Source organism: Lynx rufus, unplaced genomic scaffold (genome assembly GCF_022079265.1).
Source record: "Lynx rufus isolate CCGP_SWC_20201006 ecotype Redwood Valley unplaced genomic scaffold, mLynRuf1.p SCAF_10, whole genome shotgun sequence".
Taxonomy (NCBI): Eukaryota; Metazoa; Chordata; class Mammalia; order Carnivora; family Felidae; genus Lynx; species Lynx rufus.
In genome coordinates this window covers 58,019,738-58,038,416 of record NW_025814824.1, presented here as the reverse complement: position 1 = coordinate 58,038,416, position 18,679 = coordinate 58,019,738, and the positions used below count along the sequence as shown (strand labels likewise).

Here is an 18,679-nt window from a genome sequence, read left to right as displayed (position 1 = left end):
GTCGTGATTCCTTTAAAAAATAATAATAATAAATAAACTTGAATGCAAGAAAGCCTCCCACCCAAGGCCTGAGATCGAGTGCACTCTGCCTGGGCTTCTTGGTAAACACATAACAGACCCTCCTAACCAGTGTGGCAAGTCATGGATCTTAGTCCCAGGAACAAGGGGGGTCTGGGGCCGACTGCCTCAGCATGGGTGCTTGAGAGCCTAGATTTGTGCCAGGCTGTTCTAACTCTAGTATCTGCTAAATGAATGGCTACATATATTCATTATCATTTGTATTGGAAAAAAAAATCCATTAACTGGCGTGGTAATCCTATGGAAAGCATAAAAGTCACTCCATATCTTTTAAAGATCTGTGCGTTGGAAAAATATATAATTAGTCAGTTAAACCCATGATGTCACAAATATTATTCGCTAGTACAAGGTTAAGTAAAGAAAAACAAAGAGTCGATTTAAAGTTGATTTCAGGAAAAATAAAAGTAAAACAATATTACAAGCAGATAGGGCAGTCATCAGACTGAGACACATGGTCCCTCCCATTGCCCTCCGCCCATGAGCGCCTGTGTCCCATTCTGCCCGGGCCTGGGGAGAGGAAGGAGCTCACTGGGTGACACTCAGTGTCACTGAGTGTCAGGTGCTGGGTGTGCATTCTGCATAGAGGTCCCCTTCGACCTGGCAACAGTCTTCTGAATATTCTCCCTTCGGAAGTATCATCAACCTTAGAAAAGCCCAAGGTCAAGCAACTACAAATGGCAGAGGCAGAATTCAAACACGCTCTGGCTGACTCCTCCGCCTGGCTCCTTTTACTCTCTGCCAGGCACGGAGAAGAGGGTGAGTCAGTGTTTAGAAAACATTCAGCTTAGGGGAGGAAGCATGAGGGAGTTTCCTTGGGAGGTTCTCTGTCTCCACGAAGTTGTTGGTGAGGCCACTGTGGGGGATGTGATAAGAAACCACGCTGACTGAAACGTTCATCTTGATATGATAGAAAATTAAAAGAAATACAAGCCCTGGAAAAGGAAAGACTTCAGTAAGTTTGCAACCACCCATGGCTCCTCATGCTGGGAACTACTTAGGGATTTACCTGTGGCAAGATACTTTTACACTCATCCCCATATTTGAAGGGCCTCAAAGTTTCACAGTACCCCCTTCACAGGGATCTCTAGCTCCTTACTGCTTACAGTGCGGTCCGTTGGACCAGTATTAGGGTCGTCAACAAACTCGGTTGGCTTGGGGCTGAGGGACAAGGGGACAAGGACAGTTTAGCGCTAAAACTGGGATAGTCCTGGGACACATTGGTCACCCTGACCGGTAGCACCCGGAAGCTTGTTAGAAATGGGGAATCCTGGGGGCGCCTGGGTGGCGCAGTCGGTTAAGCGTCCGACTTCAGCCAGGTCACGATCTCGCGGTCCGGGAGTTCGAGCCCCGCGTCAGGCTCTGGGCTGATGGCTCAGAGCCTGGAGCCTGTTTCCGGTTCTGTGTCTCCCTCTCTCTCTGCCCCTCCCCCGTTCATGCTCTGTCTCTCTCTGTCCCAAAAATAAATAAAAAGTTGAAAGAAGAAAAAAAAAAAAAAAAAAAAAGAAATGGGGAATCCTGGGCCTCATTCCACATCTACTGAATCAGAATCTGCACTTGAGCAAAATCACGTGCCTATTCAGGTCTGAGAAGCAGTGTCACAGAAGGGATATTGGTGTAGTAGATCTAGTGATAGTCCCTTGGATTAGTCAGGGTTCTCCAGAGAAACAGAGCCGATACACAATATACGGATAGATAATAAAGAGGTTTATTTTCATGAATTGGATCACATGATCGTGGAGGCTTGGCAAGTCCAAAACTTCCCCGATGGAAGGGGCTGAGAGGCTGGAGACTCAGTAAAGAGTTGTTGTTTGAGTCCAAAGGCAGTTAGGCTGGAGGCCGAGGAAGAGCCAATATTGTAGATGAAGTCTAAAGGTCATCTGCTGGCAGAATTCCCTCCTGCTTGGTGGAAGTCAGCCTTTTGTTCCATTCAGACCTTCAACTGATCGGATGAGGCCCACCCACATCGCGGAAGACAGTCTGCTTTACTCAAAGTCCACTGGTTTAAATGTAAATCTCATGCAAAAACACCCTCACAGAAATATCCAGAATAATTTTTGGCCACATATCTGGGCACCATGGCCCAGCCAGGCTGACACATGAAATTAACCATCACACCCCCTCAAAAGATATGTCCACGTCAAACCCTGGGAACCAGCGAGTAAGTGTTACCTTACTGATAAAAAAGAACCTTTGCAGGTGTAATTATGTATCTTGGGATGAGAACATCCTGGATCCTCCGGCATAAACCCTTAATCCAATGACAAGCATCCTTACGAAAGACGGAAGAAGAAAAGGTCATGTGAAGATGCACAAGAGGTGAGCGTGACGTGGCCACAGCCAAAGAAACCAAGGCACATCTACAGCCCCCAGAAGCTGGAAGAGGCAAAGGAATCTCCCCTCGAATCTCTGGAGGGGGCGTGGCCCTGCCGGCACCTCCATTTTGGACTCCTGACCTCCAGAACTGTGAGGGAATACTTGTCGTCGTTTTAAGCCCCCAGTTTGTGGTAACTTGTTGGCTGCCATAGGAAACGAATGCCACTGGGAAATAGCCGGAGGCTCCCTCTCGCCCACCTCTTTGCTGTGGTCCATCACCTGCACACTTGCCCACCTGTGAGAAAAGGCTAGAAGCAGTCCTTCCCTCGTACTCCCGGCTTCTGCTACTTGGGTGGTTTGAGTCCAGGCCCCCATCCCACGTCAGGACCCTTCGCCTCTAGTGCCCTCGAACCTCCTGCCCACCCAGCCCTGCAAGCCTGCCCGCCTCAGGCCTCACAGACTGCCTGTCTCCAGGGACATAGTGCGGATGGTGTCTTTCAGGCTCTCTGCTCCGCCTTGGGCCCCCACGCTGTCACCGTCTCAAGTCAGCAAGCGTGTGTTGTGTGTCTGCTCCTGATGCCCCCAGAAGTCCTACCCTCCATAGGTTTACTGTCAGCTCAGTCATTTCCCACCCTCTCACCTCTCCGGAAACGCAGCCCGCGGCCACCAAGGCCCAGCAATCCGCGAGGTGCCTGCTCCTCGGTCTCCCTGGGTAAGAGCACACCCCACACCCCCGTGTGGGGGGGCAGCGGGACCGATGGAACTGTGGAGCCTCTTTGGAATGTGCACTTCACCTGTTGGCCTTTGCTGGGGAAGAAGCCAGGTACCAAACGAAAGGAGGGCGTGGGCTGACTTCGACCCATGGAGTCAGAGATTGTCCTTTCATGAAAGCCTCAGACCCGATGCTCAGGCATGTTTGTATAAGAAAAGATAGGGAACAATGAGGGTATGTTTTCCAAACTAGAATAGTTAAAATTTACATAACCGTTACCACAGCCGCTGGAAAAATGTAAGGGCAGGCCTCATTTCAAATCCTGCATCATGAAAAAAACTTCACACTGTAAAATCCACTCACTTCAATAATCAAGATATTTCATCAGTAGAGATTGGTATTTATTTATCAATTTATTATACTCTTTGAGGATGGGAGAGTATACTCTCTCCACATCTGATTTTCTTTAAAAAAAAATTCTCTTTTATATCTTTGATATAGTTGTCACTTTAAATAATCCAAAATGTGTTTAATTACTTAAAAATTTTTGTTTAATGTTTTATTTATTTTTGAGAGACAAAGAGAGACAGAGTGTGAGCAGGAGAGGGGCAGAGAGAGAGGGAAACACAGAATCCAAAGCAGGCTCCAGGCTCTGAGCTGTCAGCACAGAGCTGGAGGCGGGGCTCAAAGCAGGAACCGTGAGATCATGACCTGAGCTGAAGTTGAACGCTCAACCGATTGAGCCACCCAGGCACCCCATGTTTATTTACTTTTAATCGATCAAATAATCTACTCTAGACATAAAATCATGAAGATTAAGACTGAACTGACCTTCAGCATCAAAGAGACCATTCTTGTCTTTCTCAGCATTTTTTTTTTTTTTTAGCGCTCTTACCCCCATTTATATCAGAAATCATGGGGGTAATTATAGCAGAAATTATCTCACTTTCATTGAACTCACTATTTACTTATTTGCTGAGTGTCTACTATGTGCCTGGCATTATACAAGATTTTGGAAGCACAAAGATGAAGAAAACGGCTGTGGCCAACCCTAATGGAGTTTCCAGTCTACCGGAAGTGCCATAGCATACACCGAGCGGTGGTTCTCAAGGTATGGTCTGGGGACCCTGGGGAAGGGAGAGGGGCCCTGAGACACTTGCCAGGGCTGTGTGTGAAGCCCAAACTATACCCCTATATTCACAATAATGTAGCCTGTTCTCGTTACTTGCAGTAGTTATGTTCTATGAGGTGGCTGGGGATACTGAATCAGTGAATACTATTGCTCCCAAGGGAAATGTAAGGTTATGTTCCTGCACATCTCTGGTCACAACGTTTTTGTCAATGGATCAATAGAAAACCTTGTTTTATGTGTGTTTATGTTTAAAGGCACCTTAACATGAGGGGATGGGAGGCTTGTGGGCCATCTCTCCCCTCCCCAACTTCTCTGGGAGGATATCTTGACATGATTTCTTTTTTTTTTTTTTTTAAGCTTTATTTATTTATTTTGAGAGAGACAGAGACAGCGTGAGTGGAGGAGGGGCAGAGAGAGAGAGAGGGAGAGAGAGGATCCCAAGCAGTTTCCACACTGCCAGCACAGAGCCCGACGCCGGGGCCAAGCCCACAATACTCTGAGATCATGACCTGAGCCAAAACCAAGAGTGGGACGCTTAACTGACTGAGCCACTCAGGCGTCCCTGGTGACATGATTTCTTAAGACCTTCTAGGTTCTGATGTGATGAGGGGCCTTCTGCTCAGTCCCCTCAAAATAGACCTTCAGAGCATTAAACTGCTCAGTTGCAGCCCAGAATGGGCTCTTCAAAAGCGGGTGTCCTACCTCTCTACAGAAGCAGCCAGCTGGCTTCTGTATTGTCCTTTCTGGTGTGTGGGACGAAGACCAGGGGAGCTGGCCCCCCAAAAGTGGCTTGTTGTATCTTTACCCAGTCGGGCTCATCCTCAGCCTTGTGTGTACTTGATAATCAAAGAGACCAAAGGGCAGATGTAGGAGAGTTACTCTGTTCACAGCTGAGCCATCTGACTCGCAGACCCCAGCCTGCAAGCCAGCGACGAGAACATTCTTTCAGTTTTAGCCCTCACGGCTGAGCCTTCGTGACAGAGACTGGAAAAGGAGGGAGGGGAGAGGAGGACTTTTTTTCCCCGAGAGGTTTTAGGTAAGTGAAGAGGAACAGACTGGATGTGAGGAAATAGTTGGGAATGAAGTGTGGAGATTTAACGGAAGAGTGTTGCTGAGGGTTTTGTATACCCTTAGTCATTTTTGGCAAATGTAAGAAAAAAAAAATTGAGTTATTTAAAAATCCTCTTTGGTGGCCCAGCTGGTTTCTCTGATTGCAACACTGCTTTTAAATTCAAACCATGGCTTGCTTCATAATCTGTCAATATATAATGGTTAACTAGGAATTTCTGTGCCTGGGGGCGGGAGACTCATGAGGCATGACACCCTTGAATGTCCCGATGAAATGGCAGAAGACATTTCTATTATTTTCTATATAAGTACAAATTCCTTAAGCTTTCTACGTGTGGTGAAAACAGAGTGGGCGTAATACTTCAGCAGAGTTTCCCAGTGGGAATGGTCCTGCCTTTTGGGACAGGAAAATTTCTTCTTGGGCAAGAGAGTTTCTGGCATTGCCTAAAGTTCTCACCCAGTGAAAACCAAAAGCACCCACTCCCCCTTGTGACAGTGGAAAATAACACCCCTCCTCCACACACATTGTTTTAAGTTTATTTATTTATTTTGAGAGAGACAGAGAGAGGGAGACAGTGTGTGCAAGCATGCACAGCAGGGGAGGGGCAGAGAGAGGGAGAGAGAGAATCCCAAGCAGGCTCCACACGGTCAGTGTGGAGCCCGACATGAGCCTCAATCCCATGAACCGTAAGATCATGACCTGAGCCCAAACCAAGAGTCAGATGCTTAACTGAATGAGCCCCCAGGCCCTCCCGCTCCATTTAAAAACATACCCCATTGGGGATGGAACTGCATCCCTTGAGAACGACCGTGAGTCAAGAGTAGATGAGAAAGATGAGAACTTCAGGCACTGGGTTAGGTGCTAGGAGTGCAGTGAGAACAAGACAGACATGGCCTCTTTTCATCAAAGAGCTTGAGAAATTTCATCAAAGAAATCTTTGATGAATTCTTTGATGAACTTCTGAGAAATTCAGCTCCAGCCTTCTTCTGCCTAACTGTGCCATATCATTTATTTCACTCCTGTAGCCTCCCCATGTTGACGGGGCAAGGGAGAAGGGGGCCCATCTTATGAGGCATTCTTGGAGACCAAATGTTTGTGTCTCCCCCAAAACTCATATGTTGAAACCGTACCCCCCCAAACGTGATGGTAGGAGATAGAACCTTTGGGAGGTAGTTCGGATTAGATGAGATCATGAGGGTGGAGCCCTCAGGGATTAGAAGAATTAGCACAGTGCTGGCTTTCACCAGAACGTAGCTATATTGGTACCCTGAGCTCAGACTTTCAGTCCCAGAATTGTGAGAAGTACATTTCTGTTGTTTACAAACCAGTAAATTATTTAACTATAGGCTAAAACTTCTTCCTGTAATTAACTATACAGTGAAGATAAAAATTTAAACTCCCGCAAAACATTTTATGTTGAGTAATTATGCTATTATAGGTCATTCATTCATTCATTCATTCATCCATCCAAGCATTCTACAAATATTTATTGAGTACTTACTGTACTTCAGGCACTGGGTTAGGTGCTAGGAGCACAGTGAGAACAAGACAGACATGGCCTCTTTTCATCAAAGAGCTTTCAGTATACAGGGACAGAAAAAACTTAAAAATTAATTAAACCAATAAAAATCCCAGTTGGGTTTCTCATGAAACTTCACAAGTTGATCCTAAAATTTATATGGAAAAGCAAAAAAGAGAGGAAAAAGAATAGTCGAGTGTATCATAATACTAAAATAATTAAATAGTAAAGACTATATATCTGAATTTTATAAATCTATAATAGGTTTAAGTGAAGACTGGAAATCCTATTTGAATTGTGCTTTTTTTAAATTTATTTATTTATTTTTTTAACATTTATTTATTTTTGAGACAGGGAGAGACAGAGCATGAACGGGGGAGGGTCAGAGAGAGAGAGAGACACAGAATCGGAAACAGGCTCCAGGCTCTGAGCTGTCAGCACAGACCCTGACGCGGGGCTCGAACTCACAGAGTGCGAGATCGTGACCTGAGCCGAAGTCGGCCGCTTAACCGACTGAGCCACCCAGGCGCCCCTGAATTGTGCTTTTTTGAATGTTACATTGCTTTGGAAATAAAACGTGATTTCGTGACTACAATAGTTATTGACATATGTATACATAACTATCAAGTGTATAGAATATAGTTTAGATTTCTTTTTTACATACATGGGATCATACTATTCATATAGTTTTGATGTTCCTTTTTCTTTTCTTTCCTTATCTTTTCTTTCCTTTTCTTTTCAACTAGGCTCCATGCCCGGTATGGAGCCTAATTTTGGGCTTGAACTCATGACCCTGAGATAAAGACTTGAGCTGAGATCGAAAGTCTAATGCTTATCCAACTGAGCTACCCAGGCATCCCTGATACTCCTTTTTCATTTAACAGTGTGTCCTAGAAGTGTTCCACGTGTGTTCCTTTTTTTTTTTTTCAGATTAATTAATTTATTTTTTAATTTACATCCAAGTTAGCATGTAGTGCAACAATGATTTCAGGAGTAGATTCCCTAATGCCCCTTACCCATTTAGTCCATCCCCCCTCCCACACCCCTCCAGTAACCCTCTGTTTGTTCTCCATATTTAAGAGTCTCTTATGTTTTGTTCCCCTCTCTGTTTTTATATTATTTTTGCTTCCCTTCCCTTATGTTCATCTGTTTTGTCTCTTAAAGTCCTCATGAGTGAAGTCATATGATATTTGTCTTTCTCTGATTGACTAATTTCGTTTAGCATGATACCCTCTAGTTCCATCCACATAGTCGCAAACGGCAAGATTTCATTCTTTATGATTGCCAAGCAATACTCCATATATATTTTCCATGATATATATATATCACATCTTCTTTATCCATTCATCCATGATGGGCATTTGGGCTCTTTCCATACTTTGGCTATTGTTGATAGCGCTGCTATAAACATTGGGGTGCATGTATCCCTTCGAAATAGCACACCTGTATCCCTTGGATAAATACCTAGTAGTTCAATTGTTGGGTCGTAGGGAAGTTCTATTTTTAATTTTTTGAGGAACCTCCATATTGTTTTCCAGAGTGGCTGCATTCCCATCAGCAGTGCAAAAGAGCTCCTCTTTCTCCTCATCCTCGCCAACATCTATTGTTGCCTGAGTTGTTAATGTTAGCCATTCTGACAGGTGTGAGGTGGTATCTAAATGTGGTTTTGATTTGTATTTCCCTGATGATGAGTGATGTTGAGCATTTTTTCATGTGTTGGTTGGCCATCTGGATGTCTTCTTTGGAGAAGTGTCTATTCATGTCTTTTGCCCATTTCTTCACTGGATTATTCATTTTTTAAAAATGTTTATTTATTTTTGAGACAGAGAGAGACAGAGCATGAACGGGGGAGGGTCAGAGAGAGAGGGAAACACAGAGGCAGAAGCAGGCTCCAGGCTCTGAGCTGTCAGCACAGAGCCCGACGCAGGGCTTGAACTCACAGACCGCAAGATCATGACCTGAGCCGAAGTTGGACATTCAACCGACTGAGCCACCCAGGCGCCCCTGGATTATTCATTTTTTGGGTGTTGAGTTTGATAAGTTCTTTATAGATTTTGGATACTAACCCTTTATCTGATATGTCATTTGCAAATATCTTCTCCCATTCTGTCTGTTGCCTTTTAGTTTTGCTGATTGTTTCCTTCACTGTGCAGACATACGTGTTCCTTTTAACAATTACATAGTATTTTATAGTATGGATATTCTACATTTATTTACCTAGTCTCTTATTAGAGTTATTTAGGGTATCTACAGTTTATTTAAAAGGTACAATGATCATGATTGTACAAGTATCTTTGTATGCATTTGCAGGTACATAGGTGTAATAGATGAGTAGAAGTGGCAGTGATTAATCAAATAGTATATATATTAAACTTAAAAATAACACTAGATGATGAGGTGCTTAGGTAGCTCAGCTGGCTAATTGATGGACTTTTGGTTTCAGCTCAGGTCAAGATCTCATGGTTGGTGAGTTCGATCCCCTCGTCGTGCTCCACGATGACAGCAAGGAGCCTGCTTGGAATTCTCTCTCTCCTCTCTCTGCCCCTCCCCTGCTCAAGCATGCACGCATGCGCTCTCTCTCTCTCTTTCTCAAAATAAATAAATGAACTTAAAAAAAAAATGGATAGATATTGCCAAATTGTTCCCCAGGAAGGATGCAACCATATATACTCTTATCAGCAGAGAATGAAAGTTCTTGTTCTGCCAACATCATTGCCATCATTATATATTATCAAATCATTTTATTTCATTTTATTTTTTATTTTAGAGAGAGCACACGAGTAGAGAAGAGGGGCAGAAGGAGAGAGAAAGAATCTTATGCAGGCTCCATGCTCAGCCCAGAGCCTGATGGGGTGCTCAATCCCAAGCCCTTGGAACCATGACTTGAGCTGAAATCAAGAGTTGAATGATCCACTAACTAAGCCACTTAGGTGTCCCAAATCAATTTAGCTTTGGAAGATTTGATAGGCAAAAGATAATTACTCTGTCTTTGTTTTCATTTATGTTTCCCTGAGAACTAGTGAGGTTGAAGATCTTTTCAAGTATTTACTTGAATATTTGTGGGTTTTGTTAGTTTTAAGTTTTTTCAATTATTTTTATTCTTTTAATTTTATTTTGGAGAGAGAGAGAGAGTATAAGCAGGGGAGAGGGGCAGAGGGAGAGAGAAGGAATCTTAAATAGGGTCAACATGAAGCCTGACTTGGGGATGGACCCCATGACCCTGGGATCACAACCTCAGACAAAATCAAGAGCTGGAAGCTTAACCGACTAAACCACTTAGGTACCCCATCAAATATTTACTGGAATATTTGTGTTTCTTCCTCTAAGAATTATCTGTGTTTCTACTCTTTTTGGTCTATTAGCCTTATTTTTAATCCTGTATTTATAGAAATTCTATATATTACAGTTAAGCATTGTCTATGGTATATGTTGCAAATATGCTTTCTAGTCATTTACTATGAGGAGTTTTGAATTTCTATTTAATAAAATCTGTTTTTGCTTATGAATACTGATTCTTTTTCATCCCATGGTTATAAAGATACTGCCCTGTGTTTTCTTTTAGTGCTTTCATAATGTAGGTCTTGAATCAGTCTGGATTTATTTCTGAGTATGGTATGGGGTAGGAATTCACTTCATTTTTTGTTCTTGTGGCTCTTTTATTGTGCCAGTACTATTTCTTTCTTTCTTTTTTTAATGTTTATTTTTGAGAGAGACAGACAGACAGTGTGAGCAGGGGAGGGGCAGAGAGAGAGGAAGATGCACAGAATCCGAAGCAGGCTCCAGGCTCTGAGCTGTCAGCACAAAGCCTGATGTGGGGCTCGAACTCATGAACCCCAAGATCATGACCTGAGCCAAAGTTGGATGCTTAACCAACTGAGCCACCCAGGTGCTCCTCTTTCTGAATACTCTTTCATTTTCCCACTATTTAGAAATTCTGCCTTTACCATGTGCTAAAATCCCATGAGTACACAGATAAATTTTTGGACTCTATACTCTTTCATTAATTTATTAGACAAATAAATTCGCACTCCAGTACTGCATTGTTATAATTACTGTGGTTTTATAGATTGTTTTCATATCTGTAAGTTCTTCACCTCATTTTTTTCTGCAAACTTTTTTTCATTATTTTTGTTGGCTGCAATGGCTTGCATTCCCACCAACAGTGCACAAGTGTTCATTTATCTCCACATCCTCGCCAACACTTGCTATTTCTTGTGTTTCTGATTTTAGCCATTCTGACAGATGTGAGATATTGGATTGTGGTTTTGACTTGCATTTCCCTGATGATGAGTGATGTTGAGCATCTTTTCATGTGTCTATTGGCCATCTGTATGTCTTTGGAAAAATGTCTACTGTTAGTGTCTCCTGCCCATTTTTAATTGGATTATTTGGATTTTTTTTTTTTTTTGGTGTTGTGTAAGTTCTTTCTATTTTTTGAATATTAACCCCTTATTGGATATAGCATTTGTAAACATTTTCTCCCATTCAGTAGGTTGCCTTTTTGTTTTATTGATAGTTTCCTTCACTGCACAAAAGCTTTCTACCTTGGTGTAGTCCCAACAGTTTAATTTTGCTTTTGTTTCCCTTGCCAAAGGAGACATATCTAGAAAAATGTTTCTATTGCCAATGTAGAAGAGATTACTCCCTATGTTTTCTTCTAGAAATTTTATGGTTTCAAGTTTCATATTTAGGTCCTTAATCCATTTTGAGTTTATTTTTGTGTGTGATATAAGAAAGTGGTAGTTTCATTCTTTTGCTTGTAGCTGTCCAGTTTTCTAGCACTATTTGTTGGAGGACTACCTTTTCCCCATTGTTTATTCTTGCCTCCTTTGTCATAGATCAATTGGCCATATAATCACGGGTTTATTTCTGGACTCTCTATTCTGGTCCATTGATTTATGTGTCTATTTTTGTGCCAATACATACTGTTGTGCTTACTACAGCTTTGTAGTGTATCTTGAAATCTGGGATTGTGTTGCTTACAGTTCTGTTCTTTTACATGATTGCTTTAGCTATTTGGGGTCTTTTGTGGTTCCATACAAATTTTAAGATTATTTGTTCTAGTTTTGTGAACAGTGGTTATTTTGATAGGCCTTGCATTAAACGTGTAGATTGCCTCGGATAATATCGACATTGCAACATTATTTGTTCTTCCAACTCGTGAGCATGGAAGGTCTTTCCATTTCTTTGCATTGTCTTGCATTTCTTTCATCAGTGTTACTATAGTTTTCAGAGTATAGGTCTTTCACCTCTTTTGTTAAGTTTATTCCTAGATATTTTTATTGTTTTTGGTTCAATTGTAAATGGGACTGTTTTCTTAATTTCACTTTCTGCTGCTTCATCATTAGTGTGTAGGAATGCAACACATTTTTTTTTTAATTTTTAAAAAATGTTTATTTATTTTTGAGAGAGAGAGAGAGAGAGTGGGGGGGGGAGGGGCAGAACAAGAGGGAGACACAGAATCTGAGGCAGGCTCCAGGCTCTGAGCTGTCAGCACAGAGCCCGACACGGGGCTCAAACTCACGACCCGTGAGATCGTGACCTGAGCCAAGGTCTGACGCTCAACCTACTGAGCTACCCAGGCACCCCAAATGCAACACATTTCTTACGGTGATTTTGTATCCTGCAACTTCACTGAATTCATTTACCAGTTCTAGTGGTTTTTGGTGGCATCTTCAGGATTTTCCATATATGGTATCATGTCATCTGCAAATAGTGAGAGCTTTACTTCTTCCTCACCAATTTGGATGCCTTTTATTTCTTTTTGTTGTCTGATTACTCTGACTAGGATTTTCAGTACTCTGCTGAATAAAAGTGGTAAGAGTGGATATCCTTGTCTTGTTCCTGATCTTAGGGGGAAAGTTCTGTTGTTACCCACTGAGGATGATGTTAGCTATGGGTCTTTCATATATGGCCTTTATTATGTTGAGCTATGTTCTCTCTAATCCTACTTTGTTGCGAGTTTCTCTTATGGTAGATATTGTACTTTGTCAAAGGCTTTTTCTGCATCTACTGAAATGGTTATATGGTTTTTAGTCTTCCTCTTGTTAATGTGGTGTATCACATTGGTTGATTTGTGAATATTGAACCAGCCTTGCATCCTGGGAATAAATCCCACTCGATCATGGTGAATGATTTTTTTAATGTATTATTGGATTCGGTTTGCTAATATTTTGATGAGGACTTTTGCATCTGTGTTCATCTATAGTTTTCTTTTTTTGTAGTGTCTTCGTCTGGTTTTGCTATTAAGGTAATGCCAGCCTTGTAGAATGAATTTGGGACCTTTCCTTTCTATCTTTTGGAATCGTTTGGGAAGGAAAGATATTAACTCTTCTTTAAATGTTTGGTAGAATTCATGTCTGAAGCCATCTGGTCACGGACTTTAGTTTGTTGATAGTTTTTTGATTACTAATTCTATTTCATTGCTAATTGATCTGTTTGAATTTTTGGTGTCTTCCTGATTCAGTTTTGGGAGGTTATATGTTTCTAGGGATTTCTGCATTTCTTCTAGATTTTCCAATTTGTTGGTGTATAATTTTTCGTAATAGTCTCTCTAAAAAAGTTTTTTTTTTAATAGTCTCTTATAATCGTTTGTAGTTCTGTGGTATTGGTTGTTATTTCTTCTCTTTCATTTCTGATCTTATTTGTTTGATTGGGAGTCTTTAAACCAATTTCTTTTTTTTTTAATTTTTTTTTTTACATTTATTTAATTTTGAGAGACAGAGAGAGACAGAACACAAGTGGGGGAGGGGCAGAGAGAGAAGGAGACGCAGAATCCGAAGCAGGCTCCAGGCTCTGAGCTGACAGCACAGAGCCCAACGCAGGGCTCGAACTCACAAACCGTGAGATCATGACCTGAGCCGAAGTCGGAGGCTTAACCGACTGAGCCACCCAGGCGCCCTAAAACCAATTTCATTTTTGATTTGTGCTAGCTTGCGCTGGTTCAGTAAATGTGCTAGCCTATGCTAGTGTATATGCTTCCCACTGTTCATTGTTTTTAAAAAAATTTTTTTTAAATGTTTATTTTTAAAATTTTTAAAATTTTTTAAATGTTTATTATTTTTGGGAGAGAGAGAGACAGAGACAGAGAGCAAGCAGGGGAGGGCCAGAGAGACAGGGAGACACAGAATTGGAAGCAGGCTCCAGGCTCTGTGCTGATGCAGGGCTCGAACTCACAGTCTGCGAGATCATGACCTGAGCTGAAGTCAGCCGCTTAACCGACTGAACCAACTAAAAATAAATGCTTATTTATTTTTGAGAGAGACAGAGTATGAGCAGGGGAAGGACAGAGAGAGAGGAAGACACAGAGTCTGAAGCAGGCTCCAGGCTCTGAGTTGTCAGCACAGAGTCTGACACGAGGCTCGAACTCACAAACCATGAGATCATGGCCTGAGCTGAAGTTGGAAGCCCAATTGGCTGAGCCACCCAGGCACCCCTGTTCATTGGTTTTAAAAACAGCGATATAAAGTATTCCAAAGTAGAATGTAAAGTTGTGTAGTAGATAAGGCTAGGCTGGTGATGTGTTCAAATGAACACACACCAATGAAATGGAAATAAGCAGATGATCAGCCTATACCCTTTGCCACCAATCTGGCTGCAAGGGTCCCTGAGCACCAAAAGTGCAAGGTACATCCTTGCTAAAATGTTGCAATAATTTTCGATTCTACCTAGCTTAAATAAAATGGAACAGTACTGATTTTTCCTTCAATCTCATGAAACTAAGGATTCTAAATCTGTTGAGGCCTCTATTTTTTTTTTTAATTTTTTTTTCAATGTTTATTTATTTTTGGGACAGAGAGAGGCAGAGCATGAACGGGGGAGGGGCAGAGAGAGAGGGAGACACAGAATCGGAAACAGGCTCCAGGCTCTGAGCCATCAGCCCAGAGCCCGACGCGGGGCTCGAACTCACGGACCGCGAGATCGTGACCTGGCTGAAGTCGGACGCTTAACCGACTGCGCCACCCAGGCGCCCCGGTCTCTGACTATTAAAAACCTTGAAACCCTCCTTGAATTTTAGTTTAATGTCTCAATTAAATTTTTAAATTATTTTAGTTTTAATTTAATTTTAGTTTAAGTTCTTTGCTTTATTCCTTTGCTCAAATAGTACATCAGTTGGGATTCTGATAGATTTTTGTTTCTACCTTCAATAAACTCAGAAGAAAATACTTTTTCTAGTGGAACCTAGAATCAAATGGTAGAAACAGAGAAGTAACAGACACTGACTGTTCTCATACTTTCAAGCTACTGTCCAGGAATACAGGAAGAATTTAGAATCTTTTTTTTTTTTTTTTGGTCTTCCTTTTCAGAGAGGCGGGGCTCAAGATTTAGTCTGGAGTTCAGATGCCTATTAATGACTGCTCTGTGGCAGCTAAGCCAAGAGAACAAACAGCTGCCTGTTCATTAATTTAAACAACACCAGGTCCAGAGCTTGTGCTACAAAGCTTTTTGCTCCGGGATGGAAATCAATGTGTATCCTCACTGGAAGTTATGTTTTCAAGGACCTCATGTAAGTAATTTGGCAATTCGATAGGGCTTCATCATGAAAATTGCAGTCAGAAAAAATGAGGACATTACAAGGAAGAAGAGGAAAGCTTTGGTTTTAAGTCTGTCCCAGCCATCTTTTTTTTTTTTTTTTTTTTCTAACGTCTTCTTTTTACTGCTAACTCAGGTTAGTCATTCTGTGGTTCCTATTTATTTCTCAGTTACTGTGCTGAAATCCCCAGTCTCCTTAGCATTTCTAAACTGAGCTGAAAATGAACTCTTTCCCTCAGATTCCTAATGTCTTCATCAGATAAAGTGGGTTTGCTTTTACTTTATGAAACTCTGCTTCATAAATGCAGTTTATTCCCCAAAGTGTGATGTTTGTTGCAACTATTTTTACTTTCTCCTTTGTTTTTGGTACATGATGCATAGAGGGGCCCAGCTGATACTCCTTTCTCTCCCAATTATTTAACTATTGACTAACCACATGGGGGAGAAGAGTGTGTTTACTCTGAGTTAATTAGTATCCAATGATAATGGAAATTACCATGTTTATCAAAATATATCTATGTCATATACTGTAGTATATTATAATGTAACTTATTTAACTTCAATTTTTTATTAAGGTGTATGGAAATCCAGATGTTTTAGGAATTATCACATTTCAATTTGGTGATTAAACAACAACAACAAAATATATATAGTTTGTTTTTAAGATCACATAGGGGCACCTGGATGATTGAGTCTGTAAAGCATGAGATTCTTGGTCTCAGGGCTGGGAATTCAAGCTCCACATTGGGTATAGAGATTACTTAAAAGAATAAAATATTAAAAAAAATAAAGATCATCTACAGTTAAGGAATGGTTTATGAGCAGTTTTATGAGCAGTTTTCAATCAAATAACATCATTCTTGCAATTATTGTCAACACAGTCGACTTCCAGCTATGTATCATTAATGCCTAATTTCAATTTGCCTTCCTCACTGAGAATTTATTATCTTTATTTTTTTGTAGCAGTTGCACTTAGGTTTAGGCTCAAGGTCAGATTTTCTGAGTTCTGAGTTGGAACTTCTTAGGTTTTTTTTTTCCCCCTGTCATGTCTTCAATGAAATCTAAGAAATGGTTGTCTTTAGTTACAAAGGTAATGGTTGTTCTGACTCCCATTTTTCATGGGACTGATTTTTTTTTTGATGCGCCTTGAAATTACCATTTCACCCATCTGCCTAATGTCTGGTGGTTCTACAACCACATCAACTCTGAAATGCTGTATGTAGTTTCTAAGCTCCCTTTCAAGATACTCTTCCCCTTAATACTACACCCATATTTTCCAGTATTCCTCAACAAAACTTCTCTCCTGTCACGCTAGTCTCCTCTACATATTATTGTCCCTCCCTTATTATGTTCAACCACACCATGTTCTCTTCTCGAAAGATGCCTGTCTAAAATGTAAAATTAATAGGATTTCATGACAGAGTGAATTTGAGAGCTAATGGGGCAGGAGTCGAAGAAGCCTCCCAGTTACTGGGTGGAGGATGATACCCTTCACGGAGAATTAGAGTAGAGAAAGCCCAAGTTTATGGAGGAGAAGAGAATTTCTTTTGGGCAAGTGGATTTGAAGTGCCGGTGGAACACAGCCAAACGCAGATGTCCTGAAAGGAGTTGGTTATTTGGGTTTGGACTGAGAAGACCGGGCTGGAGGTTCAAATTTAGCAAAAACTTAAAATGCTAGTTTGTGAGGCCATGTAGATGGATGAGGTCACCTTAGGTGTATAGGGAAGTGAGATGAATGTAAGCTAAGAAGGGAATTCCATAGGGCTTTGGGGGTTAGCAGTTTGAGGAAGGATAGCAGCCAGAGAGGTTGCGGGTGGGCAGGAAATCAGGTGTCATGGAAGCCTGGGAAGTACAAAGTTGGAAGAATGAGGCAGTGACAAGTGTAAAGAAGGGGTTAAGAGAAGAGCCGCCGAGGGCAGAAAAGACTAAGGGCCCCGGCAATCGGAAAAAATGAGTGGGGAAAGAGGGAACTGGCCAGGAAAACACCACTGAATGTTTGACATAGCACACAACACACTGAAGTCTCTGGGTCTCCACAGAGTTTTATACCCTGATAATGTCTAAGAGTCTAATCATCTAGGACTTAGAAAACTGTTGTATGTAGAATATTAGAAAAAGCGTGCTGAACCGGCCAGGAGTAAAAGTATAACAAACTGGGCTGGGCATCAGGGGCATTAAAAACGTCTGGCGAAACAGGTAGAACAAGAAATGTAGTTGGGTGCCTTGGGCTAAGAGTGTGCCGGGCGGGTGTATTTCAAAATAGATTTGAATTTTGTTGGATGAATTATGCGTATCACAATAGGAATCTCTGACCCATATCATTCTCCAGGTCCCCAATCAAAGGAAAATGCCCTTTAAGCACTGTAAATTCAACATATCCAAATCAGAGATCCTATCTTATCACCGCCTCCAGCCCATCCCAGAACCTGTTCCTTCTCTGTTTCAGACGGCTCTGCTGGCCACCCAGCTGCTTGAAATAGAAACCTCAGTCGTTCTCCTACATCATCAGGCCTCCCATCTCATCTCTGCCATCAAGTTCGGTCCGTGCTTTCTCCACATTCTTTTGATTCCATCCTCTTAATTCCCACACCACCACCTTAATTCGGGTCCTGAAATAGGATTCCTGACTGGTCTGCCTTCTTCTAGTCCTTCCCCCTCTTCCCGACCCATCTTCCACAATTGTAATTAAGCAAATCTGTTCACGTCACTCCCCTGATTTACAAAACCTGCCCGTTCTAGCGAGGAGAAAGAAAGCCTGACCTCCTCAGCAAGACATTCTACAAGGCCCTCACTGACCTGGCTTTACCCCATATCTTAGCTGCATCTCGTTGCTTTCTGCCTCCACATCCAGCGTATAACACCATTAAGTTTCCCCTGTTCTTCAACTCACCATGCTTTTTTACACTGAATCCCCTGTAAAGTCCGAGCATTGGTGCTGTACTAGTAAGATCATAAGCTTGGGTGCTGGAGGAGGGGAGATGGGGAAGTTGAATCCAAGTGACATGGACTAGCCATAGAGAAAGGAACAGGGACTTTTTTTTTTTAAGATTTTATTTCTTTCAAGTAATCGTTACACCCAACATAGGGCTCAAACTTACAACTCTGAGATCAAGAGTCACATGCTGTACCGACTGAGCCAGCCAGCTGACTGGCAATGACTCTTTGATAAGAGATAGGATCCCCCCATTTCACTCAATGCTTATTAGATTGCATTTCTTTTTTAAAATGTTTATTTCTTTATTTTGTGAGAGGGAGAAAGAGTGCATGTATGGGTGCACCCACGAGTGGAGGAGGGGCAGAGAGAGAGGGAGAGAGAATCCCAAG

General features: G+C 41.8%; 1 protein-coding gene across 2 annotated transcripts in view; it reads left to right on the top strand.

Annotated features, from left to right (window-relative positions):
* Positions 1–3,817: 3,817 nt before the first annotated feature.
* The window catches only part of GNE (glucosamine (UDP-N-acetyl)-2-epimerase/N-acetylmannosamine kinase), a 65,506-nt gene continuing 50,644 nt past the window's right edge, over positions 3,818–18,679 (top strand). Inside the window, exon 1 of one of the 2 annotated variants that reach the window (XM_047066313.1) lies at positions 3,818–4,214. In XM_047066313.1, the coding sequence (XP_046922269.1) occupies positions 4,158–4,214 (57 nt within the window). In that variant the 5' untranslated portion in view covers positions 3,818–4,157. The remainder of the gene's footprint in view (positions 4,215–18,679) is intronic. The other variant, XM_047066309.1, reaches the window with a different exon arrangement.